General features: G+C 46.8%; 1 protein-coding gene across 1 annotated transcript in view; it reads left to right on the top strand.

The window, feature by feature from the left end:
* Positions 1-25,305, top strand: part of BMP3 (bone morphogenetic protein 3) — a 108,907-nt gene that overhangs the window by 63,189 nt on the left and 20,413 nt on the right. Inside the window, exon 2 of the mRNA XM_078676514.1 lies at positions 12,810-13,708. Coding sequence (XP_078532640.1) covers positions 12,810-13,708 — 899 coding nt within the window. The remainder of the gene's footprint in view (positions 1-12,809; positions 13,709-25,305) is intronic.

The raw sequence follows: 25,305 nt of genomic DNA, 5'->3' as shown, positions 1-25,305 counted from the left end.
TAAAGGCACTGCGTGGTAAAAGTTGCGTCGTAAAGGATGTTTCCCCTTCAAGATGGTTGAAGTCAGATACTCTAGCTGCAATGGGTTGCCCATCCTGTGGATATGAAAAGAAATCGGTAGCCCATATGTTGTTTTTTTGCCCAGACTGTAGTAAGGCAAGGGCCAGGTGGATAATTCCAACATGCAGATATTTAGGTACCATCAGGCATGAGGAGGCGTTTCGAATTTTACAGACTGATTTGACTACCTCCTTGGTGTTTGCAGTTTCAAGGTATTTATTGAGTAAGTGGCATGTCAGGAGGAAAATGGGTACAGTTTCCCAACCCAAATGAACTTGAGCTCTTTTTTATCATTAATTAATAATAATTGTTTGATTTTAAGATCTTAATCTATATTGCAATAATACTAGAAAAATGGTTGATACTTTGTGATATTGTGCTTTTAGCTTTTCGCATTCAATGAACTGCATTTTAAATGTCTTTACTCTTTTTCTAAGTATTGTACATTATTTTATGTTATTACTGTTTTTTTGTGGCCCTCTTTCATGGTATTTTACCGAGAAAAAAAAGTATTGAACTGAACTGGAACGGTGTGAGGGCTAAATAAGAAAGCTGTCGCACACTTCAACATGTATCTTCTGCACCTGAAATTAGGACTGACTTCCAACAGGCTCTATATAGTCATTTTTTAGTCAGGTTTTCTGGGTATCCACAAGAATATTGACTGCCAGGTGTCAGGTTTGGTGTCCGTCGCAAGCGAAGGGGTGGAGCGGAGGCGTGGGAGAGGGAGGTGTAGTCATCTGATAAATAACACTTGATTGTGGCTAGCAGCAGCTCCGAATCTGTGTTTCAAATCAAGTGTATGCCATACAAAGAGGGTTTTCAGATGTTTCAGAATTTAACATGGTCTGATTCGTATGAAGGTGTTTGTATATGTAATCTTCCACCCAAAATGATTGCATGTTGTCTGACCAATGGAAACTCTGTTGTGGCTAGTTGAGTTTAGGTGCCTGGTCATCTGGTGGGCTATCAGCAGTTCACGAGGATCAACCTGTCATGTGAGGTCTTGTGAATTGGCCAGAGTGTATCCACTTCTCTTCTTCACTTCAATATATTGTACAAAGTGGATTGTGATTGGATAGGGTACATGTAGGATGCAGTTATATTATGTCTTTTAAAAGGCTTCTTTGAGTGGTATGGGGACCACAGTTTGAGATGGTTGTCTTGCAATATTTTTGGTTCCTGTAATATGTGACACTTTATCAGTTGTTAGACGTTCTTCACCCACATGCTGTTGAAATCATCTTTTGCGGTTCTACTGCGACTTTTTGGCGATAAGCCGAGTGAGGCGGGAAGTGTTGCACAGGAGTTATCTGAGTGTGGTTAAGGCGTGACTCTGACCTTGCAAGAGGAGATGGCATGAGATAATGCCGTTTTACACTGGAGGTAACTGGCTGAGCAGTGCATGTAGAGGAAGGCGTCTCTCAAAAGATGGAAGAGGCAGGAGTGTTCAAGGAAGACACCGCAGGGTATGGTAGTCCAAGGAATGACTCAAACTGCAACGTCGCAAGATCGTCGCAAGATGATGAGTCTGAAGCAAAAGCAATAGTGCATGAAGTAGGGTGCCTAGAGTCTATTGGCACTATGGTGAGATGTATGTGAGAGACGGCTACTCAGGCGGCTGCAGTCAACAGCTGGTTAGTAAGTACAGGAGAGAAGTGCTCCCTGTGATCTTGAAAAAGCAGAAGGAACAACAAGAAAAACTAATGTCAACATTAACACTTTCAAGTACAGGAGGTAAAGAGCATTCAGGAGGCACACAGTGCGGCACTGGAAAAATAGGAAGACAACAAAACTGTTGCTGTGGGTGGGGAGGTTCTGTATTTGTTTCCAATAGTCATCTAGTAAGTAGAGGGCCAAATTGACAGTGTGCCCACAGTGCAGTACAGCACTCCACTTTCTTTGGTGAGTTGAGTTGTAACAGAGCTGGGGCGGCTCTAGGCTCATGGCGGCCCTGGGCAGGGAGCCTAGGTAGGGGGCCCCGGAAGAGGGGGTCCGGGCAGGGCGGAGGGCGGAGGCCAGTGAAGAGGGGGGGGGGAGGGGTATTTGGAAGTGGAATAGAGCCGGAGGCCACTAAATCCCTGCCAGGGGCCGCCACGCAAATATGTATCCATCCTCAGAGGATTATTATATTAAGGATATATATTGGCGTGGTGGCCCCTGGGGTTTGGTGGCCCTGTGGAGGTGCACAGCTTGCATATGCCTAAAGCCGCCCCTGAACAGAGGTCTTAAAACTGGTCGGGGGCCCCACCTGGAGGGGCCTGCATTGATCTCAGGAGGGCGCCAGGCTGTGGACACGAGAAGAATGTATCATGCCCCAAGGGAACAGAGACAAACATCATGCTTCAAACAGGGCTGCGTTTTTAATTAAAGAAAACAGCGTCAGTGAGCAACGCTGTATTGAGCCATAATTAGAGTCTTGTATCCACTCGTGTCCTGGCAGGGAGCAGGTGTTGGAGTGTGGTGGGGGATGGGAGGCTTACAATACCATGCAAAATCCTCACCCGATCTAAAGCTTACTTTTTTAAAGGGATAATTAAACATTACTGTAATGTTTGAATTATTAAAAATGTCCAGAATTTCCAGTTTTATACAATAATTATGAGAATGTTTGTCATTTAGGGGGAGCCTGTTGATTTTCTATTGCACGGGTGGGGCGTGCCATTAAAAGACACGAAGACCAGTGGGTTATAATGTTCAGAGAGTGTATGTGCATGTATTGCTGCAACTATTGAACAAATGTTTCTCATCGGTGTGTGGCAGGCCAAGGTTTGTCTATATGCACACTGCTCCCCTATACCTTGGATGCCGTGATAGAAGATATCTGCAAGTTTTTTAGGGGTTTAGATGGTTTGGATTACATGCTGGGAAGGAAAAGGGCCTTTTTGATGAATGCTTTATGGGTAGTGGGTGAAACGTTATTTAAGTATTTGCAAAAAGGAGTGGCTGCTCAGGGGAATTAGATCCGGGAGAGGTATGATGAAACAATGGGACTATGTGAGGTGAAATATAAAAATTGTGTACATTTTAATGTGGTATACAGGCCCACATATTAGGGGGTCATGGGTTCTTCCGCGAGCACTTAATAAGTGGTAAGTTAATAGTAGTACCTGTTATGAAAACAAAATACTGCTGCTGTAATGGTTAAGAAGGACAAACTATATGAAGAAGGTGGTATAAAGATTGGGGAAGTGTGGGGACGTGGAGGAGATGCGTATGATGTAAAGACGAAGAGCAATGAGATGGAAGGTGTAGTTAGAAATGTTGTAGCGAATAATAGGTGTAAGAAAGGCTCCACGTTGGAGCCAAATCACTGGCAGCTGCATCAAATGAATGAGACTAATTAAAAGGTCTTTGGAATGCATGCCTATTACTCAGAGAGGGGTAACCATTGTGGCAATAGTGTCTTGTACCTGCATGCAAGCACCAGTTTTGTTTGGTGGAAGCGACCACTGAAGACAGGAAACCCTAAAACATCATGCGCTGTTTATGGTATCATATATGAATGAGATCACTGGTGACATTATAAATGGCATCATTGGTGACATCACTAATGATATCTCAAATGACACCATTATATCCAAAGCCAACCTTACTTCATTTTAACATTTGTTTTTTCATTGAGGTTCTGGAGTTTTTTTTATCATATTAAGTATGCCACTGTTCATTCGACCTCACCAGGACCGGACTGTCCGTAGCGGGCACCGGGCATTTCCCTGGTGGGCTGCCAGGGTGGGAGCCGATTTTACATCCCTGGGGGGGCGGGCCACTTTTCTTATCGGCGGCGGGTTTTGTAGCACCGTTGCAATATTGGCCCCCTGTAACAAAAGCGGCAGAAAGCTTTCCACTCTCACCCCTTCCCCCCTCCACACCGGCCGAGTTCTTTGCCAGGGCCGGTTTCCTTTCCCAGTCCGGCCATGGTCCACACCATCTATTTACGGCTAAACACTGCCGCGCACAGACTTCAGCTGTATGCAGTTAAAATTGCCAGCGGGGTGTTCACTCCTTTGAAAGGCCTTTGTCCAACCTGCAGCAGGGGTCACCCCTCACAGTGCATGCGTTAACAGCAGGGGTTGGCCAAAAGGCAGAGCCTACAGTCAGACACTGCGGCCATCCCTTTGCGGGCAGCCAAACCGTGTAGTGCATTGTAAATGTCTAGCCTTGTTTCACCGCATGCCTCTTTATTTCACCAGCCTAAACTTCCTGTATCTAGATATCACTCAGGCTTTTTACATCCCTACTTTCTGCCATCTGTCACTATTTTCCTTTTCACCTGCTTTTAAATCCACCACCGTCCTGTGTGAGGTAGAAGAAATGGTAATCCCAAAAGCTGAACTATAGGCACTATTGGCTTCCACAAGAATGCTTAACTATTACCACATATGGTAATATCTAATAAATGAAATAGGTAAGAAAGCTACAGCATACCATATGAGTATCTTTCTTGTGGGCTAAAGTGCCTGAAAAATTACAAATTTTAAAAAGTAATGAACCTGACCTCAGCATTTAACTAAGTCATTTCACTTAAAAGTTCACTAATTAATTTAATTAATAAAAACTAAAGTTTCTTCATCACCTGGTGCAGATTTATATTTTAAATTTCCCAGAAAACACCTTCCCTATTGACCTTACTTTCGACCAGTACAACGGTGCGTGTGGGTCAGCAGCGCGTGCCGCCTGCGCACCTGAGCAGCTGCTCTGCATCCTACACTACCATATGTACTGTTAGAAGTGTGCACGCAGAAAGGATTTCACCCCGCTGTTGCCTGGCTGACAATTCCGAAACCGACTTTGGAAGTCATTAAAATAATCTGAAACATCTTGCACTCTGTAGAGATTGCCAGGAGAGAGACCCAGTTGGATTTTTCTTGGCGCCCAAGTTAAAAAATCCTTGCAGAGGGAACAGCCCGCATCTCACTGCAGGCACAAATGATGAACGTATCACAAGGGTTACATAGCTCACGAATTAACGTTAAAATAGAGGCATCACAGAGACCGAAAAGTCTGAGGCCAAATACTTCTTCTGTGCTGTTAGCTATCGTGAGTACATGTGCTGACAACCTCTATGAGTTTGGGTCCAAGCACTTTACAGCAACATTACATACACAAATAAATAAAAAGTAAAATGGTTGGCAGAGTAACAGTAAGGACAGAACATATGAATAATGAAATGGCTGAAATTTGAATGTTACAGTACAATTCGGGCTTCTAGTTGGGATGACTCTAAGGAACTGACCTTCAACTTGATAAATTCATATTATTAATAGGATGATTAATGTATATAGATTGCTCCCTAGGGTACTCTATTCCCATTTGTAGGCTGTGCACAGTGCGTACGTTGTACCAGTGGCTGCACTTGGTGGGCACCGGCAATAATTTTTGAGTACTAGGCTTACTTTTCATTATCATTTGACCAAGAGGAAGAGAAAGTAAAAAATGTGAGAAGAAAGGTAGAAAAGATGGATAGGGAAACAGTGGCAAAGCGAAAAAGTAAGGATGCAGAAGAACCTGCAAAAGTGATATAAAGAGATGAAAATGGGAAGGTGATTGTGATGGAAAAAAAGAGACATGGTGGATTCAAGGCAAGGCGGCCTTGGTGTTCGGCAACCGTGGCAGCTGGCACCACCATCAATTGCTCCTCAGAAAACTCTGGGCCACGAAACTTAAACATTTTTGTGCACAAGGGTGTTTCTAGGAGCAGTTCTGCTTGTGGGTTTGTGGACTTGAACTGTTTAAGAGAACACTCACTGAGTAGCCAAGTTAGGTAGATTCTTATTATTAATGTGATTGTCTAATTTCCCTGACATAGTACTATGTTCGTTATGTGGTATGTTATAATTCAAACTGAGTGTGTGCAGACCAGTAGTAATACATACACAAACCACACAAGTAGGGGTCAGATGCAAGACCGCACCAGGGTACTCTAGGATACTTTGTTCGAATTTTGAGTTGGAGATGTGATTTCATGTATTCTCCAGAGCCTTAGATATACTGCCATATTCATGATGGTGTAGTGCATTGGTACTCACAAACAATTAGCCACGGGCTGCAAAATGTGGTCTTTTGGGTGACCGAGGGCCCCACTGATGCCAGCAAGGGAGGGGGTGTAAAGTGGGTGTAGAGGAAGCAAAGCATGTATATCTACCGGCTGAACTCAATTGCGCAATGTGAAACCAGAAATCCTAGGATGAAATCCGGCTTCTCCACGATCAATTTGTGTGACCCTGGGCAATTGTTTTATTTCAATATCTCACCTTTTTCTTCATTATCACATATAAAAGGACCTCAAAATACAAGACTTCAGGATGCCTGCTGTTCAAAACCATCTCCTGTGATTGGATGTAATAACTAATGGCATTGCTGTCAGGGTGGGGGCGGGGGAGAGAAAGCATGAATGCTTCTAAATTCATGTATGAAAACCATCCCTTGAAAAAAATACTTCTGAATACACTGCTACAATTTGATTTTCTAAGGTGAAATTGTTCTACAGGTCAATAAAATACACTTTTTGAATTTTGAAAAGAATATTGTATTTTTACATGTTTGCTGTCTTTAAAAATGAAGGTGTTCCTAAAGTTAATGGCCTAGTTACTTCCTTTTGTTTAACTGCAATTAACCTTTAAATAAGTGCTTGCTGTATATATAACACTCTTTGTTCATGTTAGTGCTGAGTCCAGAATACAGAAGCCCAGTGCTTCTGCTGCTCAGGGACCGCATGTAAAGGTCAAGAGGGCCCCTTGCGGCCCACGGGCCGTACTGTGAGTATCACTGGTGTAGTGTAACCTGTGTTTCAAGGTTCTTTTGGAATGTTAGGAATTGAATTCCCAGTCAGTTGATGTTAAGGCTGGCAGGGGAATGTCACGTCGTGGCAGGCTGATTAGAGATCTCCTTAAATACACTCCATGAGAAGAGTGTCTTCATTTACACTAGCAGAATTCTACGATCTCAGGGAGCAAGAAATGTTGAAGTTCCTAGATTTAAGAAATCAAAGTGGGGTGGAAGGAGCTTCACCCTTCGAGCCACTTTATGCTGGAATCCACTTCATATTAAAGCTGCTTCTACATTGCTTGCTTTGAAAAAGCAAGTGAAAACCTGGATTTTTAATAATTAAACTCAAACAGGGTTCTTTCAGTTGTGGTCTCTCCGCTAGCGCCAAGACAAACTTTGGGTAATCGAGCGCTTTAAAAATACTGTTAACATAACATATACCTAGCGATTTATTAACCTGAAGCAGTCTACATGCTAACAAAACCTACTTTATCGACAGTGACTAATGTCTTTTGTTCATAGAATGATAATAGCTTTTAGAATTCCCTGATCAGATGAACATTTCTCATTGTTATAAAAACTACATTAGATGATAAAATGTAATTTCATAGCAAATAAAATATACGTTTATAGCTGAAAATACCTCCATTTATTTCTCCCAGGAATTCACAAAACATTTGTGAAAGACAGTAATAAATTTACTACTGCAGATTTCTCTGTCATAAGTGTGGACACTTCCGCAGTAGTAAATCCCACTAGAGGGGTGGTTAGTGGGAATTACAAAAAATGTTTAGCTCTGTAAGTTTGTGAAATATTTCCGTGTCTGTACATACAGAAACTACAATCTGCCCCCTTCCATAGCAGCCGCTTATTTATTTATTTATTTATTTATAGTCTTGTATCGCGCATGAATCAGCCCCGAAGGGGTATCTCCGCGCGTGGCTTCTGAGAGAGATAAAGCAAAACTGTAGGTCGGGAAAGGGCAGAGGGGGAGCTAAGTTAATCCTGTGTAAATAGGTAGGTTTTCAATTTATTCCTAAAGTTAAGAAGATGAGGAATTTGTCTTAGCTGGGGGGGGAGGGAGTTCCACAGCATTGGACCTTTAAGGGAGGGGGCACGACCACCCTGTCTTGCTCTGTTTACTTTAGGGACGTATAGCAACATAGTGTTGCTGGAGCGTAGGGTACGTCCAGGAGAGTAAGGACGAAAGATATCTTTCAGATATTTGGGACCAGAACCGTAGATGCATTTATGCATAATGCAGCAAAGTTTAAAATGGATCCGCTGTTGCACCGGGAGCCAGTGAAGATGGGAGAGGAGGGGGCGGGAAGGAGTGCGGGGGGGAGCATTCAGGATGAGTCTTGCCGCGGTGTTCTGTACTACCTGCAGTCTGCAAAGTTGTTCCTGGTTGGCAGATATGAGTAGACTATTACAGTAGTCCACTCGTCCAAGGACTAGTGCCTGAACCAGCGTCTTCCTATGGATGTTTGGTAGGAAGGGGAAGATACGCCGTAAAAGACCAATTGTGCGAAAACACGTTCCCGCAACCTGATTGACATGATCTTTCATAATCAGGGATTGGTCCAGGCGTACCCCCAGATTCTTAATGGTTTGCTTGGGCGCTGGGACACGTCCGAGCTCAGGTGGCCACCATTCCGGGGACCAGAGCAGGGAGGCCCCTCCAAACAACATGACCTCAGTTTTGGTCACGTTGCATTGGAGGAAGTTCTGGGCCATCCAACCTGCCACCGCTCTCATACCGTCTTGGAAAGATTGCATGACTGCGGGTGTAACGGTTTGAAAGGGGAAAAGCAGCTGAGTATCGTCAGCATAAGAGATGGGTGAAAACCCGTGAGATCTAATGATCTCTGCTAGGGGGGCCACATATACGTTAAATAACGTGGGGCTTAGACATGAGCCCTGTGGTACCCCCTTGGTAAGCTTCCTGCAGACAGATTTATAGGAGCCTAATTTGACCCCTTGTTGTCTGTCTCCAAGGAAGCTTTCCAGCCACGCAAGGGCGGTCCCTTCTACTCCAGCTCCCTTCAGACGGCCGAGAAGAACTTCATGCGACACCGTGTCGAAGGCAGCGGACAAATCCAATAGCACCAGAATCACTGAGCTCCCTCTGTCAAGTAGCATTCTGATGTTATCTGTCACTGACAGAAGGGCTGATTCGGTGCTATGGTTGGGCCTAAAACCAGATTGTGAGTGGTCTAGGCCGCCCGCTGCCTCGATGTAGTTGGACAGGTGTGCATTAACATGTTTCTCGGCCATCTTGCTGTAATAGGGTAGGAGCGAGATAGGACGGAGGTTGGAAAGCTCCGTCCAAGGAAGGGCCGCATTCTTGCGGATTGGGTTCACCACTGCTCTCTTCCATTCAGTTGGTACTTTTCCCTCTTTGAGAGACTGGTTGATGATATCCTGAATGTAGGGAGCTAACAGGGTACGAAGTGGGGTTAAAATTTTGGCGGGAATAAGGTCATCCGGAGATCCAGATTTGACTTGAGTCATTATTGTGTCAAGCTCTTCGATGTTTATAGGGGGGAATGTAGTTAAGGTAAGGTTAGTGTTCTCATTGAGGGAGGAGGCCTTTTGAGAATCGCTATTAGGTTGAGATCCTAGGATTTTGTCATAAATGGATTCTATTTTATTTTCAAAGTAAGATGACACTTCTTCACATAGACTTAGTGAGAAGTCATCTGGGCAAATACATGCTATAGGTTTAACAAAAGTGTCAAGAATCCTATACAATTCTCTAGGAGAATTATCAGCTTCCATGAGCTGTTGAGCGATGTTGTTTTTGCGGGCAGCCTTGATGTGTTTATAATAATTAGCTTGGGCTGCGCGATGTGCTTTTTTATTTTCCTCAGAATATGATTTCCTCCATCTCTTCTCTATCCTTCTGCATTCTTGTTTCTCTTTTCTTAGGGCCTCGGTGTACCATTTTTCCTGTTTGGCCACCGGAAACTGTCTGAATGTTTTCAATGTTTTATCTTATGCAGATAAAAGCTGTGGGGCCGGGTTGGAGGTATTCGACAGACGACCTAGAGGGAAAATGAAATAAATAATTATGTTTCCCTCGTCCTCGTCTGTCGAAATACCCCCCCATCACTCTTACCTGATGGGACGCTCAATCAATCAGGGAATTGTAAGCGCACTATTTACCCGTGAGGGTCTCAAGGTGCTGTCAGCAGTTCTGTTCCGCTGAAGAGCCAGGTGTTGAGAGTCTTCTTGAAGGTGTTCAGGGAGAGGACGCATCTGATGTCGATCTGGAGCTCGTTCCAGGTCTTGGCCATGATGTAGGAGAAGGATCTCCCCCCTGCTTTGGCTCTGTGGATGCCTGGTGTTTCAGCGAGGATGAGGTTGGCGGATTGGAGGTTCCTTTTGGGTACGTGGAGGGTGATTCTGTCATTGAGGTATTGGGGTCCAGTGTTGTGTAGGCATTTGTAGGTGTGGGTGAGTGTCTTGAAAGTGACTCTCTTCTCGATGGGGAGCCAGTAGAGGTACCGTAGGTGTTGGCTGATGCGCTCTTGTCAAGGGATGCCGAGGACGAGTCTGGCGGCGGTGTTCTGTATAGTCTGGAGCTTGCGGAGTAGGGACTTGTTTATGCTGCCTTAGAGGGCGTTACCATAGTCCAACCTGCTGGTGACGAGTGCATGGGTGACTGTCTTTCTTGACTCGGGGGGGGGGGTCCATTTAAAGGTCTTATGGAGGATGCGGAAGGTGTTGAAACAGCTGGAGGCGACGGTGTTTACCTGTCGGTTCATGGAGAGGGAGGAGTTGAGTACGATGTCGAGGTTTCTGGCATGGTCTGTGGGGTTCGGGGGCTGCCGAGGACGGTGGGCCACCAAGTGTTACTCCATGCCGATGGGGTGGTTCCGAGAACGAGGACTTCCGTATTTTCTGAGTTGAGGTTTAGGCAGCTGTTGCTCATCCTGGCTACGACGTGTTGCATTCCTTCCTGGAAGTTGGGTCTGGTGGTGGTGGGGTCCTTCGTGAGGGAGAGGATGAGCTGGGTTTCATCGGCGTAGGATACTATGCTGAGGCCGTGCTGTTGGACGATGGCGGCGAGCGAGGTCATGTAGATGTTGAAGACGGTTGAGCTGAGCGATGATCCCTGTGGGACTCCGCAGTTGATTTCTGTGGCTTCAGAGAGGAAGAGTGGCAGCCAGACCCTTTGGCTTCTGGCATTGAGGATCGATCGGATACAGTCGAGGGCAGTTCCTTGTATCTCAGTGTCGTGTAATCTGGTTGCGAGAGTGCGTGGGAGATGGTGTTGAATGCTGCCAACAGGTCTAATAGAATCAGAGCTGCGGCATGGCCTTGGTCAAAGAGATGTGGTTGTTGTCTGTGGCGGCGAGTAGGTTGGTCTTGGTGCTGTTGTTGCTGCGGAATCCGGATTGAGAGTTGTTGAGGATGACGTTATCTTCGATGAATCTTGTTAGTTCTGCGTTGATGTCTTCTGAGCGACTTTCGCCGTGAAGGAGAGGAGCGAGATGGGCCGGTAGTTCTTAAGGTCCGTGGGGTCTGCTGAGGGCTTCTTGAGCAGGGGCCTGACTTCTGTGCGTTTCCGGTCATCGGGGAAGGTGCTGGTTTCGAAGGTGGTGTTGATGGCGCGTTATAGTCTATGGTAGATGTGTGGTGGGCAGCGGTCAGTGGGAGCCCCTGAGTGGATGCCTCTCATGGTTGATGCAGTCTCTTCGGTCGTGACCGTGGCCAAGGAGGAGATAGTGGGCAGGTTGGCGTTGCCGGGAGAGTGGCTGCGAAATCAGGTGTGAGGTTGTTGAAGTTGTTGTAGAGGTTTGTGATCTTCAGGTGGAAGTAGGATCCGAGCTTGTCGCAGAGGTCCTGGGAGGGAATGATGTCCGTGGCTTCGCTGAATTCCTGGATGATGCTGAAGAATTCCTTGGAGTTACTGGAGTGGACGCGGATTTTGTTGTGGATGAAGGTTCCTTTGGTGGTTATGATGCTTTGGTGGTATTCCGTCATAGCGTTCTTGTAGGTGGTGTAGCTTTCCCACATCTTGCTGTTTCTCCAGTTCTTCTGTAGGTGCGCCTGTCTTCTTGGTTCTTGGAGGTCGGTGGTGAACCAGGAGGCTTTCCTAGGGCCCTGTTTGTCTGGGTTGCGTAGCGGGAGCGCTTGTCTGCACAGTTGGTGATCTAGGTGTGGGGTACCCTGGCTGCAAAGTTGGAGTAAGTTGCAGCAGTGGGGGTGTTGCGGTTGAGGGTGGAGTTAAGTTGTTCCTTAGTGACTTTGATCCAGCCCCTTCTCGGGGGTACGGAGCAGGTTTGGGTGGCTTGGGTTTGTCAACGAGGAAGTGGTGGTTGGTCCACAGGGGTTGCGTGGTGTTACTGAAGTGGATGCTATTTTCTCCGGCGAAGATGGGGTAGAGGGTGTGTCCTGCTTTGTGGGTCAGTGTGGTGACGAGTTGTTTTAGTCCGATGTTGGCGAGGTTGTCAAGGAGGGTGGTGGATTTGGGGTCGTTGCTGCCCTTTTAACCTGGAAATAGTTTATTCCAGCCAAGGACTGGAGTAACTCCTGTTCCAAGGTAAGCAGAGCAATATACTATCTCCAGATTTAGTGGGGGTGTAGAAGAACACATTTCTCCACGGGGAAATGTTTATGCCCATGCAGAAAAAATGTGCATCTGCAGAGCGGGCACTATTCCCCCTCTGCTTAAATCAACACTATAAACATTTCCTCATAGGAGGTATTTGACCCCAAGGGATGTGACACATGATGTTTCCAATAGTACCTGTGTCTCGTGCAGTTTTCTTGGATACTTCTTGAAATGTTTGTGAAGTGAAAAATAAAAGAAAGTATTTTTATTGTTTTTTGTGAACTGAACATGATGGTAATGAAGCTCATTAGATCATCTGTTTTAGGGCCATGCCAACATGGTTTTGGAGAACAGACGAATTATATACAAAAAACCTCAAACAGACGTTTCTCTCATTATTTCTCTTGTATTTATTTCAGGAAATGCTGGCGGAAAAGAAGTTCACGTTTTCAATCTGACATCGCTGACAAAGTCAGAAAATATTTTGTCTGCTACGCTGCATTACTATATTGGGGATTCTTTGAACGCGAGTTGGAGGTGTTCTCATTCGGGTGGGTGCCAGCGCCATGGGCCCAGGAAACAAGGGGTTCAGGTAGCTCTTACCCTCTGGGGCTTTGCATCTGAGGAGAACCACACCCGAGCCCTTGGCCATTTTGTTTTAAACATATCAAACATGTTACCTTGGCAGTGGAAGGACATTACTCAGGTCCTGCGTGAGGCGAACCAGAAACAGGAGCTTTTGATTGGAGTCAACATCACGTCACCAGGAATTCCTCTTTGGAAAAGGTCGTCATCCAGCCAGGTGCCATACATACTTGTGTATGCAAATGACTCTGCCATCTCTGAGCCAGACAGTGTGGTGTCTAGTTTGCAGGGGCATCGGAATTCCTTGGTTGTTGGCCCATTGAGACTAGAGAAACCCTCAAAGACAGCTGCAGTTGAGCAGAGGAGGAAACGGTCTGCAGATGTTCTTTTGCCCTTGCAGAACAATGAGCTGCCAGGCGCAGAGTATCAGTACAATGAGGATGAGGCATGGGAAGAGCGCAAACCTTACAAATCCCTGCAAACAAAGCCTGCGGAGAGGACAAAGGGCAAGAAGAAGCCAAAGAAGAGCAACCGGCAGAAAAGCCAGACTCTCCAGTTTGATGAGCAGACCCTTAAGAAGGCGAGGAGGAAGCAGTGGAATGAACCAAAAAACTGTGCTCGGCGCTACCTCAAAGTGGACTTTGCGGACATCGGCTGGAGTGAATGGATTATTTCACCCAAGTCTTTTGATGCGTATTATTGTTCTGGGGCATGCCAGTTCCCCATGCCAAAGGTACAGTAGAAAGACCAATGATGTATTTTTCAAATCTGTTTCCTTCTCTGCCTTTTTCTGTTGAACAGGGCTATATGTTCAAGTGTTGTGAGCTGTGCAGATAAAGATAATTAGAAATAGGGGTGGGCGAGCCAGTGAAAGCTCGAGCCTGAAGTCTGGCTCTGGCTCAGCTTGAGGTCGTGTTGGAACCTGGAGCCCATCACAAGCCGAGTGTTCATGCGGCTTCTGATTGCCATCCTCACTCTACCCAGGAGATGCCAACTTAAGAACTGGGGAGCACGTTTAAGTCTTGTCCCAAACACTGTGATTGTTGGGAAATCACTTAATATCATTGTGCATTTGAAAAATAAATGTGACCTTGTGTAATGTGAAGTATTAATGTCAAGGCTTCCACATGTCAATACACTTTTTGATTTTATTTTATGGAGACTTTGTCGCATTATATGTGATGTTTGTTGTAAGATTTACAAAGCAAACATTTTCAGGGCTCTTCTCGAGCGTGGGCTCGGAGCCGAGCCACACTGTTGGCTTGGCTCTCACTGTTAATTTTTAGGCTCGTCCAACTCTAATTAGAAACAAACAGTATTGCTGTTAACCAATTCAAACCATCATATTCAAATATTTCAGTTAGAGTGTCTTTTGAAATCCATAATATTAAGTTGCATTTTGGGCTTATAAGTAAGACTATTTTTTTAAGACCCAATTATTAGTAACTTCTCTGTGAATAAAATGTGTGCATGTTCATTTTGTGTTGAAATGATAGGCAGGTTTTCAGTCAACGGTGAAAGTAAAAAGAAAGTAAAGTTAAGCATGAAAATATATTGCACGGTTACAGAGTGAAAACATTTTTAAGTTGCACGTAAGGAGCCATGTTTGATCACCAGCCTCCATCTTTTAATCATCACCTGGGAAAGGGTCATATATGTGGTATAACTGTGCATGCATTCAGGATCCCCACTGCCTCCTGCATGCATGCACCTTTCTATACAGACCGGCATTTTGAATATTTTGTGGAGCCCGGCACAGAAAACTCACAGCATCTGCTGTCATATGCTGGTATTAGGCATGTTAGATGTCTTGTCATTATTAAATAGAGTAGGTTTGCTTTTAAATCAGTAGTGAATGTTGTAGGGATTTGTAGGGTTTCCGCTCCTCCCATGCTTTATTCTCATAAGTAAAGGGTGTGGGGCCCTGAAAAATGCGCGGGCCCTAGGAAACCAATGCTGAAGCTAGCAAGCTAGAGAGGACTAAAGAAAACAACAGGGTAGCCTCCCCTCCTGAATCCCAGAGTTCTTGCAGAACATGCAGCCATGGTACACTAGACTAGAATGGGAAACGTGCATAGTTCTGCTGCGGTAGCAAGTGCATTTACTAATAACTGGCTGCAGAGATCAACAGCTCGTTGAGACCAAAGAGTCCTCTCAAAATAAATTTCATAGGTTTGGGGTACAGTGCTCACAAATTCTGTGTCCACCTCAACATGCCGTAAGTGCCAGGCCACACACACAATTTCTTCCATACAGTCTGCTTTAGCCATCCACTCAATGTACAGACTGCACCGTATTATAATTGCAGTGATTCCCACACTAAGGTGTGTTGCCTACTTAGACCAATACAACATATAGTTTGGACTGCTCTGCTCACTTCATCTATGCCACACTCCAAATGCAATGTGTCACATGAAATGTTTCCATACACCATTATAAATCTGCTCCACAAGCTATATAAAGACTTTACAACACAACCTGCAGGCAATGGCTTCCATTCCCACAAGCGATATGTGTTACTTCCCATGCAGTCTGAGCCATAGCCAAAATGTAATCAATACCACAGCCCATATGTGATATGAGCAACATCCAATATTGGATGCGCGTCAAGCTCTGCACACAATGTGGGCAACAGTTCAGCTGTAACATGTTCAGGTACATAGGGCCAGATGTAGGTAGCCCTTTACCGGTCGGAAACGGCCGAAAATACCGATTTTCGGCCGTTTCCGACCGGTAAAGGGCTATGGAGATGTAGGGGCTCACAAAACAGACATATTCGGTAATTTTACCGAATCGGTAATTTTACCGAATCAATAAAATTACAGAATCGGTAAATTTACCGATTCTGTAAATTTTACCGATTTGGTAAAATTACCATTCGGTGAAAATACCGAATATGTCTTTTGAGATGTAGGTAGCACTTCTAACAGTGCTACAGAGCCTTTAGAATTCGGTATTTACCATGCAATACAATTGCATGGTAAAAACCGAAATCTTGTGTACATGCACATCTGTGCATGTACACATGTACCATGTGGCACACAGACATGCCCTAAGGGCATGTATGTGTGCCACATGGGGCAAACGCCAGTTACAGGGGTGCAACAGGGTGTCAAAGTGACACCCTGTCCCCCTTAGCAATTCGGTATTTTTACTGATTCGGTAAATACCGAAACGGTATTTGCTATTGAATCCTATGGGCTTCAAGGCCCATAGGATTCAATAGCAAATACCGATTTGGTATTTACCGAATCGGTAAATACCGAATCTTACTGATTCGGTAAAAAATACCGAATTTTTACGTACATCTCATTTACAGATTCATAAATACCGAATCGGTAAAATTCGGTATTTATGAATCGGTAAATGAGATTTACCTACATCTGGCCCATCATCTCATATGCAGAAAAATCTGCCTACAATATGCTCCATCCACAAACTGCACCACTCTCCATATGCAATGTGTTTCAGATACTGTGCCATGGATATAGATTGCTCAACAGTCTAGCGGAGTCCCAACAGAATTCTGGTTTTACTGGCTTCAAGAATGCACCTGGTAAAACCAAATTTGCATTGATAGGGGATTGCATGTGGTGTTGGACCCAGTAAATCCAGGTTCAGCCTGTTATTCTCTAAGTTCAAAAACTTGTGATGGTTGGTAATTGGAGAGGATGGACCAGCCAGATTCTTTAACTCTGGCCCTCGTAGCTCCCCGTCTACTTACCGGACATCTCATAATGAAGTCAGGGGTGTGTCAATCAATAGTGTAAAAGAAACAATTGATGAACGGAATGCTGGACAATGCAAATATTCACTCCCAGTCACAAGGATCTGGGTTTAATCCATCATTCTTTTGCTCACCACAACACCCCAGTTTGGACCCAGCCATATGCAAATCAGTCTTGACTCTGTTCCTTGTGGGAACAGTCCAGCCTGAACTGCCAAGCCAGGTCCTCCCAGGACCTGAAACAAGCATCCTGGGACCAGTTTCAGGGCATCACCCTTCATCAGCCGGCCTAGTCTGAATCCAGTGGTGTAGTGAGCATGGAACCCACGTCTGGGCATACCCTTCCCACTTAGGGAGACATATGCAAAAGAAACAATTGATGGACGGAATGCTGAACATTCACCCCAGGAAAAAGGATCTGGGTTTAATCCATCATTCTTTTGCTCACCACGCCACCCCAGTTTGGGCCCAGCCATATGCAAATCACTCTTGACTCTATTTCAAGTGGGAACAATCCAGCCCAAACTGTCAAGCCAGGTCCCCCCTGGACCGGAAACAAGCATCCTGGGACCAGTTTCAGGGCATCACCCTTCATCAGCCAGGCTAGCTTGAATCCAGTGGTGTAGAGAGCACAGGACCCACGTCTGGGCATACCCTTCCCACTTAGGGAGACATATGCAAAAGAAACAATTGATGGATGGAATGCTGAACAATGCAAACATTCACCCCGGGAAAAAGGATCTGGGTTTAATCCATCATTCATTTGCTCACCACACCACCCCAGTTTGGACCCAGTCATATGCAAATCACTCTTGACCCTGCTTCATGTGGGAACAGTCCAGCCCGAACTGCCAAGCCTAAGGTCCTCCCTGGACCGGAAACAAGCATCCTGGGACCAGTTTCAGGGCATCACCATTCATCAGCCATCCAGTGGTGTAGTGAGCACGGGACCCACGTGTGGGCATACCCTCCCACTAAGGGAGACTTATGCAAAAGAAACAATTGATGGACGGAATGCTGAACAATGCAAACCATTCACCCCAGGAAAAAGGATCTGGGTTTAATCCATCATTCTTTTGCTCACCACACCACCCCAGTTTGGACCCAGCCATATGCAAATCACTCTTGACCCTGTTTCATGTGGGAACAGTCCAGCCCAAACTGCCAAGCCAGGTCCTCCCTGGACCGGAAACAAGCATCCTGGGACCAGTTTCAGGGCATCACCCTTCATCAGCCAGGCTAGCTTGAACCCAGTGGTGTAGTAAGCACGGGACCCACGTCTGGTAATACACTTCCCACTTAGGGAGAAATATGCAAAAGAAACAATTGATGGACAGAATGCTGGACAATGCAAACATTCACCCCAAGTCACAAGGATCAATAGTGCAGCAGAACCATATCAGGGCCCAGGGCCACGAGGGGGCCTCTGCATCCCAGCTAGAGATGTCTTACTACCAAGCCAGGGCATGAGGTGGGGGCAATTCCATTGTTTGCATTAGTGCTCCTTGTAGGGTGACCAGAATTTTATAGCCAAAAACTGGGCCATTTCACAAAAATAGAAGGACTACAATTTTACCTCAAGCGAGTGAGTGCGTAGAATGACTGTGCTCCTCAGCAGAGAATGAGAGAACAGGCAGTAAGAACATACATAAAATGCAATTTTTAACCCCAGTAGCTTGCCTGTTAAATAAATTGCTTTCTTGAAACAATTGTTAACTGTCCCTGCTTTGTAAAACATAAGAAGCACCTCCCGCCGTTTTCAGTGGACTCTATTTAAAAACCGGGGCATGAGCTAAATTTCCTGAAATCTGCCAGGACATGGAACACCGGGACCGTCCTGGCAAAATCCAGGACGTCTGGTCACTGTTGCACATTGCCTCCTCGCTGCTCCACTCAATGGAGCACAAAAACGAATCCATGTTCATTCCACACAGCACACTGCACGTGCTGCACTCGGGTGCTAGACTACTCAACTTGCCCACCCAGACACCATGCAACATCAGTCTGATATGTGTTCCAGGGCTTTACCACTCACTCTCCCTTTTAAAACAGGGTAGTTATCTGTTTACTGCAAGTTTGGACTCCATTAACGTGAGATGTAAACTGGAGTGATTCATGTTTTAATGCAATTTCAAGCACTTACAATTTTCAGAGTTGATGTTATGTAGCAGAGCTAAAAAAAAAAACAGTCGCTAAGGAATCCCAAACTTTGAAAAATAACCACAGTATTTCATTTTACAATTTCCATACAGCGTTTTAATCCGCTACGACTCGGGAATCCTAGGTTACAAGAAACCAGATGTTGCAAGAAAAAAAAGATTTAAACCGAGCAGGAGGTTGAATTTTGGGGGCAATCCGCGTTACTGATATCCACTGCATACGGGAACTGTTTATTATTCTGAGGGTTTCTGGCACTTGGCATAAGTCATCTCGAAGGCCTGGTATCGGCGCGCGCGGCATTCCTCCCCGTCGCAGGTGTTGCAGCCCTGCAGCGAAGCCTGGTGTTTTTCTTGACTTCAGGCATTCCATCTTCTCCCAAATTCTACCCACCCTTCTCGCTGACCCGCCCCCCCGGGTGCCGCTCGAGAGCCGAATGGCGTGGCTGCGAAAGTTAACAACCTGCTGGGTAATCGGCAGCAGCTGGGCCGCGTTTTCCTCCTCTTAAATTCCTGACCCTTCCCTTGCGCTGATTTCAATTATCGGCCTCCAGTGGTGCGCGCTGATGCACGCCTGCCCGCGTGCTGGCCAGGCCCTCTCTCTCCCTAGTCAGGAATGAAGCCAGACGTCGACGTCATTCCGTCACCCCTCCCGCGTCCGCGCGCGCTGCAGCAGGTCACCGCGTCTCTCAAGAACTTACAGCTGAGCAGGTGCACGACCAACCGGGGCTGGACAGGTCCGCATTCCGTGCAACACACACTCTTTCCAAATCTATCAGCCGGGTAAAAAAGTAGAGGTTTTCCCCACGTCTGCTTTCTGTCGTATTGAACTGACATGAGAGAAGGGCCTCGTGAACTCCGTTATAGAGTTTATTTAGCATTCATCTGGGTATGGTGGCGCAGTGGGCTAATGCTTTCAATGCAGGATTCTGTTTTTAAACTAGCGATTGCAGGTTCTAATCTCCTTGGGTTTTCTCAGCTTTTCATTTTCAGAGTGTGGAGCCGTGTACAGTGTACTCCACTTAAATGAAGACTAGGTCCCAGGACTTATTGTGAAATGGTTGGTTTAATATGGGTAATTACAATTCGCAGAAAGAGCGCCGAGCGTACAGCAGCGTTAACGCTCCGGGCACTCTGGAGCGCGAACCGCCGTTCGCGCATGCGCAGTCATCACCGCTTCCCATCGTGACGTGTTGCGTCACACGTACAGTGACGGGAAGCTAGAGCGCACACTACATATCTCCCTTTTTTCATACACACAATAACTGAGTTCTTAAGTTCAACAGTCTTCCAATATAAAGTCTCTAAAGCGTGTAGGTCTGACCACCCTTCTTCCTGCACGTGTGCACCTTACCGGAGAGGTGACTTCACGGGCCCCTTCTGGTGCATGACTCACCGCTGCATCTCTCTGCATAACTGGTTCACCTCTCTGGGGCGTGACACCCCTTTCGGCTATTGTCTCTCTACCACTCAGTATTTCTGGATCTTCTCTCCTTACTTGTTCTCCTTCGCTTTCTTGGTCGTCGTCTCCTGCAGCCGCACCTTCCACCCCATCCTCTTGTGTAAGGACTGAGTGATTGCTTCTTTCTTCTGTAGGCCATCGTACGATTTTGTTTATCTTCGCCATACGATCTTGGGACCACACCTTCCCGTCACTGAGTAACGCAGCTCGATCATACACTTCTTCCACTTGTAGGGGTGGGCTGTACTTACTTTCTCCTTTCTTTTTCAGTACTGCCAACTTTACCCTCACCCATTCTCCTCTTTCCAGATCCTCTTCTCTCACATTCCTTCTCCGGTTGTAGTGCTCAGTGTACACCCTCTGCGCCTTCTCCAGGTTATGCTGGACTACTGCCGGGGACCATTTGCTGGTGACGTTTTTTTCTCTCCAAATCACATTGTCCTTAGTAAAGGGGTGCCTACCCCTTAAGATTTGGAAGGGGCTGTACCCAGTCGAAGTGGGTGTGATCCTGTACGCCCACATCATGCTCTGGATTTATGCTTCCCAGTCTTTGCCCTTCATTATGGCAGCTTGGATGGACCCCATGAGGACCCGGTTGAACCTTTCTACCTGTCCATTGCTCGCGGGGTAGTACACTGAAGTATGCTTGGATTTGATTCCATTTCTCTCTGTGTACCTGATCCAATTCTCCTATGTGAACTGTGGGCCATTGTCTGTCAGGATAGTTCCCGGAATCCCCTCTCTTAGGAACACAGATGTGAGGAACTTTATCACTGTGTCGGACTCCATTTCCTCTTGCACATGAACTTCCGGCCACTTGGAATATTTGTCCACCATAACACACAAGTACTTCGCTGTCCCTTGGTCATCCAACACTGGACCAAGAATGTCAACTGACACATCTTCCCATGGATTACATGGCGTTCAAATCTACCTAGTGCTGGCCTTAATGGTTTCAATGTTTTGTCAGCGCATTGGCACTGGGCGCAGTCTCTTACGTGTCTCTCCACGGATGTACGACATTACAACGCATGCTTTTACATCGCACGCTTTTACAACGCGAGTTTTACAACGCATACCATTACAACGCATAGCGCTTTGGGGTGCTGGATAGTGAATAGTTTAATTTACTATTCCAACTCCAGTCCCCGTGGACACTAGGGAAGGTGTTGGATAGTAAGTTAAACATATTCCCTATCCTAGAGCGCCCCCCAGCACAATGCGTTGTAATGGTTTGCGTTGTAAAAGCTGCGATGTAAAAGCATTGCGTGGTAAAAGTTGCGTTGTAAGTGATGTTTCCCCTCTCCACTTGGATATCCATTCCCGGCCACCAGTACATTTGTTTCACTATTCCCTTGGTTTTGACGATGCCTAAGTAACCTTCATGTAGCTGACACAGGAGGGTTGCAACCAATGATTTTGGGGGAACTACTTTGTCCCCTCGATACAAGAAGATGCCGGAATCGCTCACTGATAATTCTCCTCGCACCTCATAAAATTTTCTGATCATTTCCCTCAGTGTCTTCTTTTCTGGCCACCCTTTAATGAGGCAGTCTTTGACTTCCTGCAAGTCTTCATCTTCTTCATAAGCTTGTGCCCACTCCTGCCTGCTGATAGCCTTTTCCGTGTCCTCCATCACAGCTACCATCTCCTCATTCTCCAATTCAGAATTAGGTGCATCTTCCATGGCCGCGGCCCTGCTGAGATAATCCGCAACTTTATTACGCGTGCCAGGAATGTATACTACGTCATACCTGTAGTCTAAAAGCTTAAGGGTCATCTTGGCTATGTGCGGAGTGGCCGTGTCGTGTCCACTCGAGGTTAGCACCTTGACCAGTGGTTTGTGGTTGGTCTGCAAACGGAATCTCGTTACCCACAGGAACTGTCGGAACTTCCCCATGGCCCATGTTACAGCTAGCATTTCTTTCTCAATTACGCTAAACTTTTGTTCCGTGGAGGATAACGCTCTGGACGCAAAACTCAGGGTTTCCACTGTGTGATCTTCTCTCTCCTGCGCCAGTACCGCTCCGAGCCCCTTCTCGCTGGCATCCGTAGTCAAGATCGTTTGTCCTGTGGGATCGTGCCCGTGTAGCTGCACCGCTAGGCTGATGTTCATTTTCAACTCTTCAAACTCCTTTTGCGCTTCCTCATCCCACTGGAACGCCGTCTTTTCCCTGACCAGCTGCCTCAGTTTGTGGGTTTTTGTGGCAAAGTGCTGGACGAACCTGCTATAGTACTCTGCGATGCCTAGGCTCTGGCATCGCAAATGGCCTTTACATTTCCTTTCTTGGGGGTGATCCCTTGTCCGCCTATTTCGTGCCCCAGGTACGTGACAGTTGTCATGCCCAGTTTACACTTTTCCCATTCCGCCGTCAGGCCTTTCTCCTGTAGCACACCCAGTACTTTGTATAGTTTCCTGTCATGGTCCTCCTGGTCCATCCCCATGGCCAGGATGTCGTCTTGGAAGTACTGGATGCCATCGACATCCTTGAACAGGCGGTGCATTCGTTTCTGGAACACCGCTGTGGCGGATGCTAGCCCTAAGGGCATCCTGCGAAACCTGTAGCATCTGTAGGGCGTGATGAACGATGTGAACCTCCGGCTGGATGTGTGCAAGTCTATTTGATGATAGGTGGACGTGAGATCCACCGTGGAAAACCACTTGACCCCTCGCATTATGGCTAACTTTTCTTCGATCCTTGGCAAGGAAAATTTTTCTTCAACGAGGCACTTTTTCAACTCGCGCAGGTCCACGCACAAACGCACCTTGCCGTTAGGTTTTCTGGCAACCACTAGGGGCGCCAACCACTCCGAACTGTCGATGGGTTCGATGATTCCCTGTTCCTCCAGTCTGTGCAGTTCGAGTCGTACCGCTTCTTTTACCGCTATGGGTATGTTACGGACCTTGTGGGACACCGGCTGGGAGTTCTCTTTTAGTACTATCTTGTGCATGAACTTCTCCAATTTGCCTACCTTCCCCCCGAACACTTTGGGGAAGTCTCTTCTCACTTTCTCCACGTCTGGCCATTTACTGCAGTCCGTCAGCAACACTTGTTCCGCACCTCCCGGATCCAGTTCGATTCCAAGATCTCCCTGATCTCGCCATCCTAGTACAGAGGGGCCTTTCTCTGCTACGTACAGTTTGCACACTGCAGATCTCCCTCTGAATTCGAATTTCAGGCTCCGGTAGCCTACCATGGGGATGGGGTTTTCTGTGTACGATTTCGGACGTATGTCTGGTCGCTCCATTTTGGAACCCAGAATGGGCTTAAACTCTTCTTCCCACACCGACCTCTGGACTATGGTATACGGGGACCCCGAGTCTATTGCAATTCTTATCTTGACTCCCCCGATCAGCATGTCTGCACGCGGTTTATCAGAGCGCTTGTTGTCAATTCCCATCACTTGTTCTTCGATGCATAGCACCCGATCGTCCTCATCCGATACCTCCTCCGTTTCCAATTCTGGTTGAGTTTGTGCAATGAAGTTCACCATCGACTTCTTCCCTTTCCGCCGACACACCTTTTCGTAATGGCCCATCAGGCCGCAGTACATGCATTTGGCGCGGAAAGCCGGGCATCGCTTGTCTTGGGCCGCGTGGTTCGTGCTTCCGCACCTGTAGCATGCGGTTTTGCTGTCCCCTACTTGCTTCCCTGCTTGCCCCGGTTTTCCCGCCCATTTGCTGGTTCCTCTGCTCTCTCCTGGCGCCATTTTGTTTCTGCCTGACGCTTCGGCGGCATCCACCTTGTTGACCATCACTCTCTGCACATTCTCTCTTTTCGCCGCCTCAGCGCAACGTTTCGAAAGCTCCGCTTTCTTCACCATCGCAATTACCTCCTTTAGTGTCGCTTCGCCGTGTGCCCACAACTTGTCCTGTACGGCCTTATTGGTGGTGTGCATCACGATCTGATCCTTTATAAAGTCACCTTGGAGTGTTCCATACTTGCATGTAACCGCTAGCCTCCTTAAAGCTGCAACGTAGTCCTCGATGGGTTCTCCTTCACCTTGTTTTCTCTGTTGAAAGTTGAAGCGATCGACGGAGACACATACCGCCGGGCGAAAGTGCGTGTCCAGGTCTTCCAGGGCATGTTTGTACACATCGTCGTCAGGCTCTTGCCAGGGCGCTGGCTCTATGTTCTTGAACACTCTGATTCCTTCAGGGCCCAGGTTATGCAGCAGAATTCGTTTTCTCCTTGCACTCGAGAACTCTTCCCCGCTTTCATCTTCTAATGCTTCAAGGTAGTTTTTGAAGTACTCCTTCCAGTCCTCCCACTTCATCTGGGGTTCGCCTGGTTTGGGCAGAAATGGCATCAGTGCTGTGAGCGAGGTCGCTTGGGTGCTCATTTTTGCCTGTCGCTCTGGTTCTTCCCTTTGATTTCTGGGGCTGCCAGTCGCGCTGGCGTTTTCTCCCCGGTTCTTGGGGCTGCCTGGCGCACTGGTATTCTCCTCTTGCTCCGTGTCGGGACGGGGTTCTCTTCCTCCCCCTACTCCACTGTTTCCTCCTTCCGCCAGGGCCTTATCGGGGCAATGCTGCCCTCCTACCTTGCTTTATTTGCCGGTCTCTCGTGCCTTCTGGCTCTGGGGCACTGGTTGGGTGTCGCTCTCTCTTGCACGCCTCTGCCATGCTCCTTCTGCTCCTCCAGCCTTAGGTTTCCATTGGACAAGGTATCAGCTTGAGTCTGTGATGTCCCCAGGTCTTCCTTCTCTCTCTCCTCGACTTTTTCCTGTTGAGGAGGGTGTCTGTGGGAGATCCCACTCCTCGTCGCCACTGTGGAGTCGTGTACTCCACTTAAATGAAGACTAGGACCCAGGACTTATTGTGTAATGGTAGGTTTAATATGGGTAATTACAATTCGCAGAAAGAGCGCCGAGCGTATAGCAGCGTTAACGCTCCGGGCACTCTGGAGCGCGAACCACCGTTCGCGCATGCGCAGTCATCACCGCTTCCCGTCGTGATGTTTTGCGTCACACGTACAGTGACGGGA

This window comes from Lissotriton helveticus, chromosome 2_1, assembly GCF_964261635.1.
Source record: "Lissotriton helveticus chromosome 2_1, aLisHel1.1, whole genome shotgun sequence".
NCBI classification, from domain to species: Eukaryota; Metazoa; Chordata; class Amphibia; order Caudata; family Salamandridae; genus Lissotriton; species Lissotriton helveticus.
This window is presented reverse-complemented; position numbering and strand designations above follow the sequence as displayed.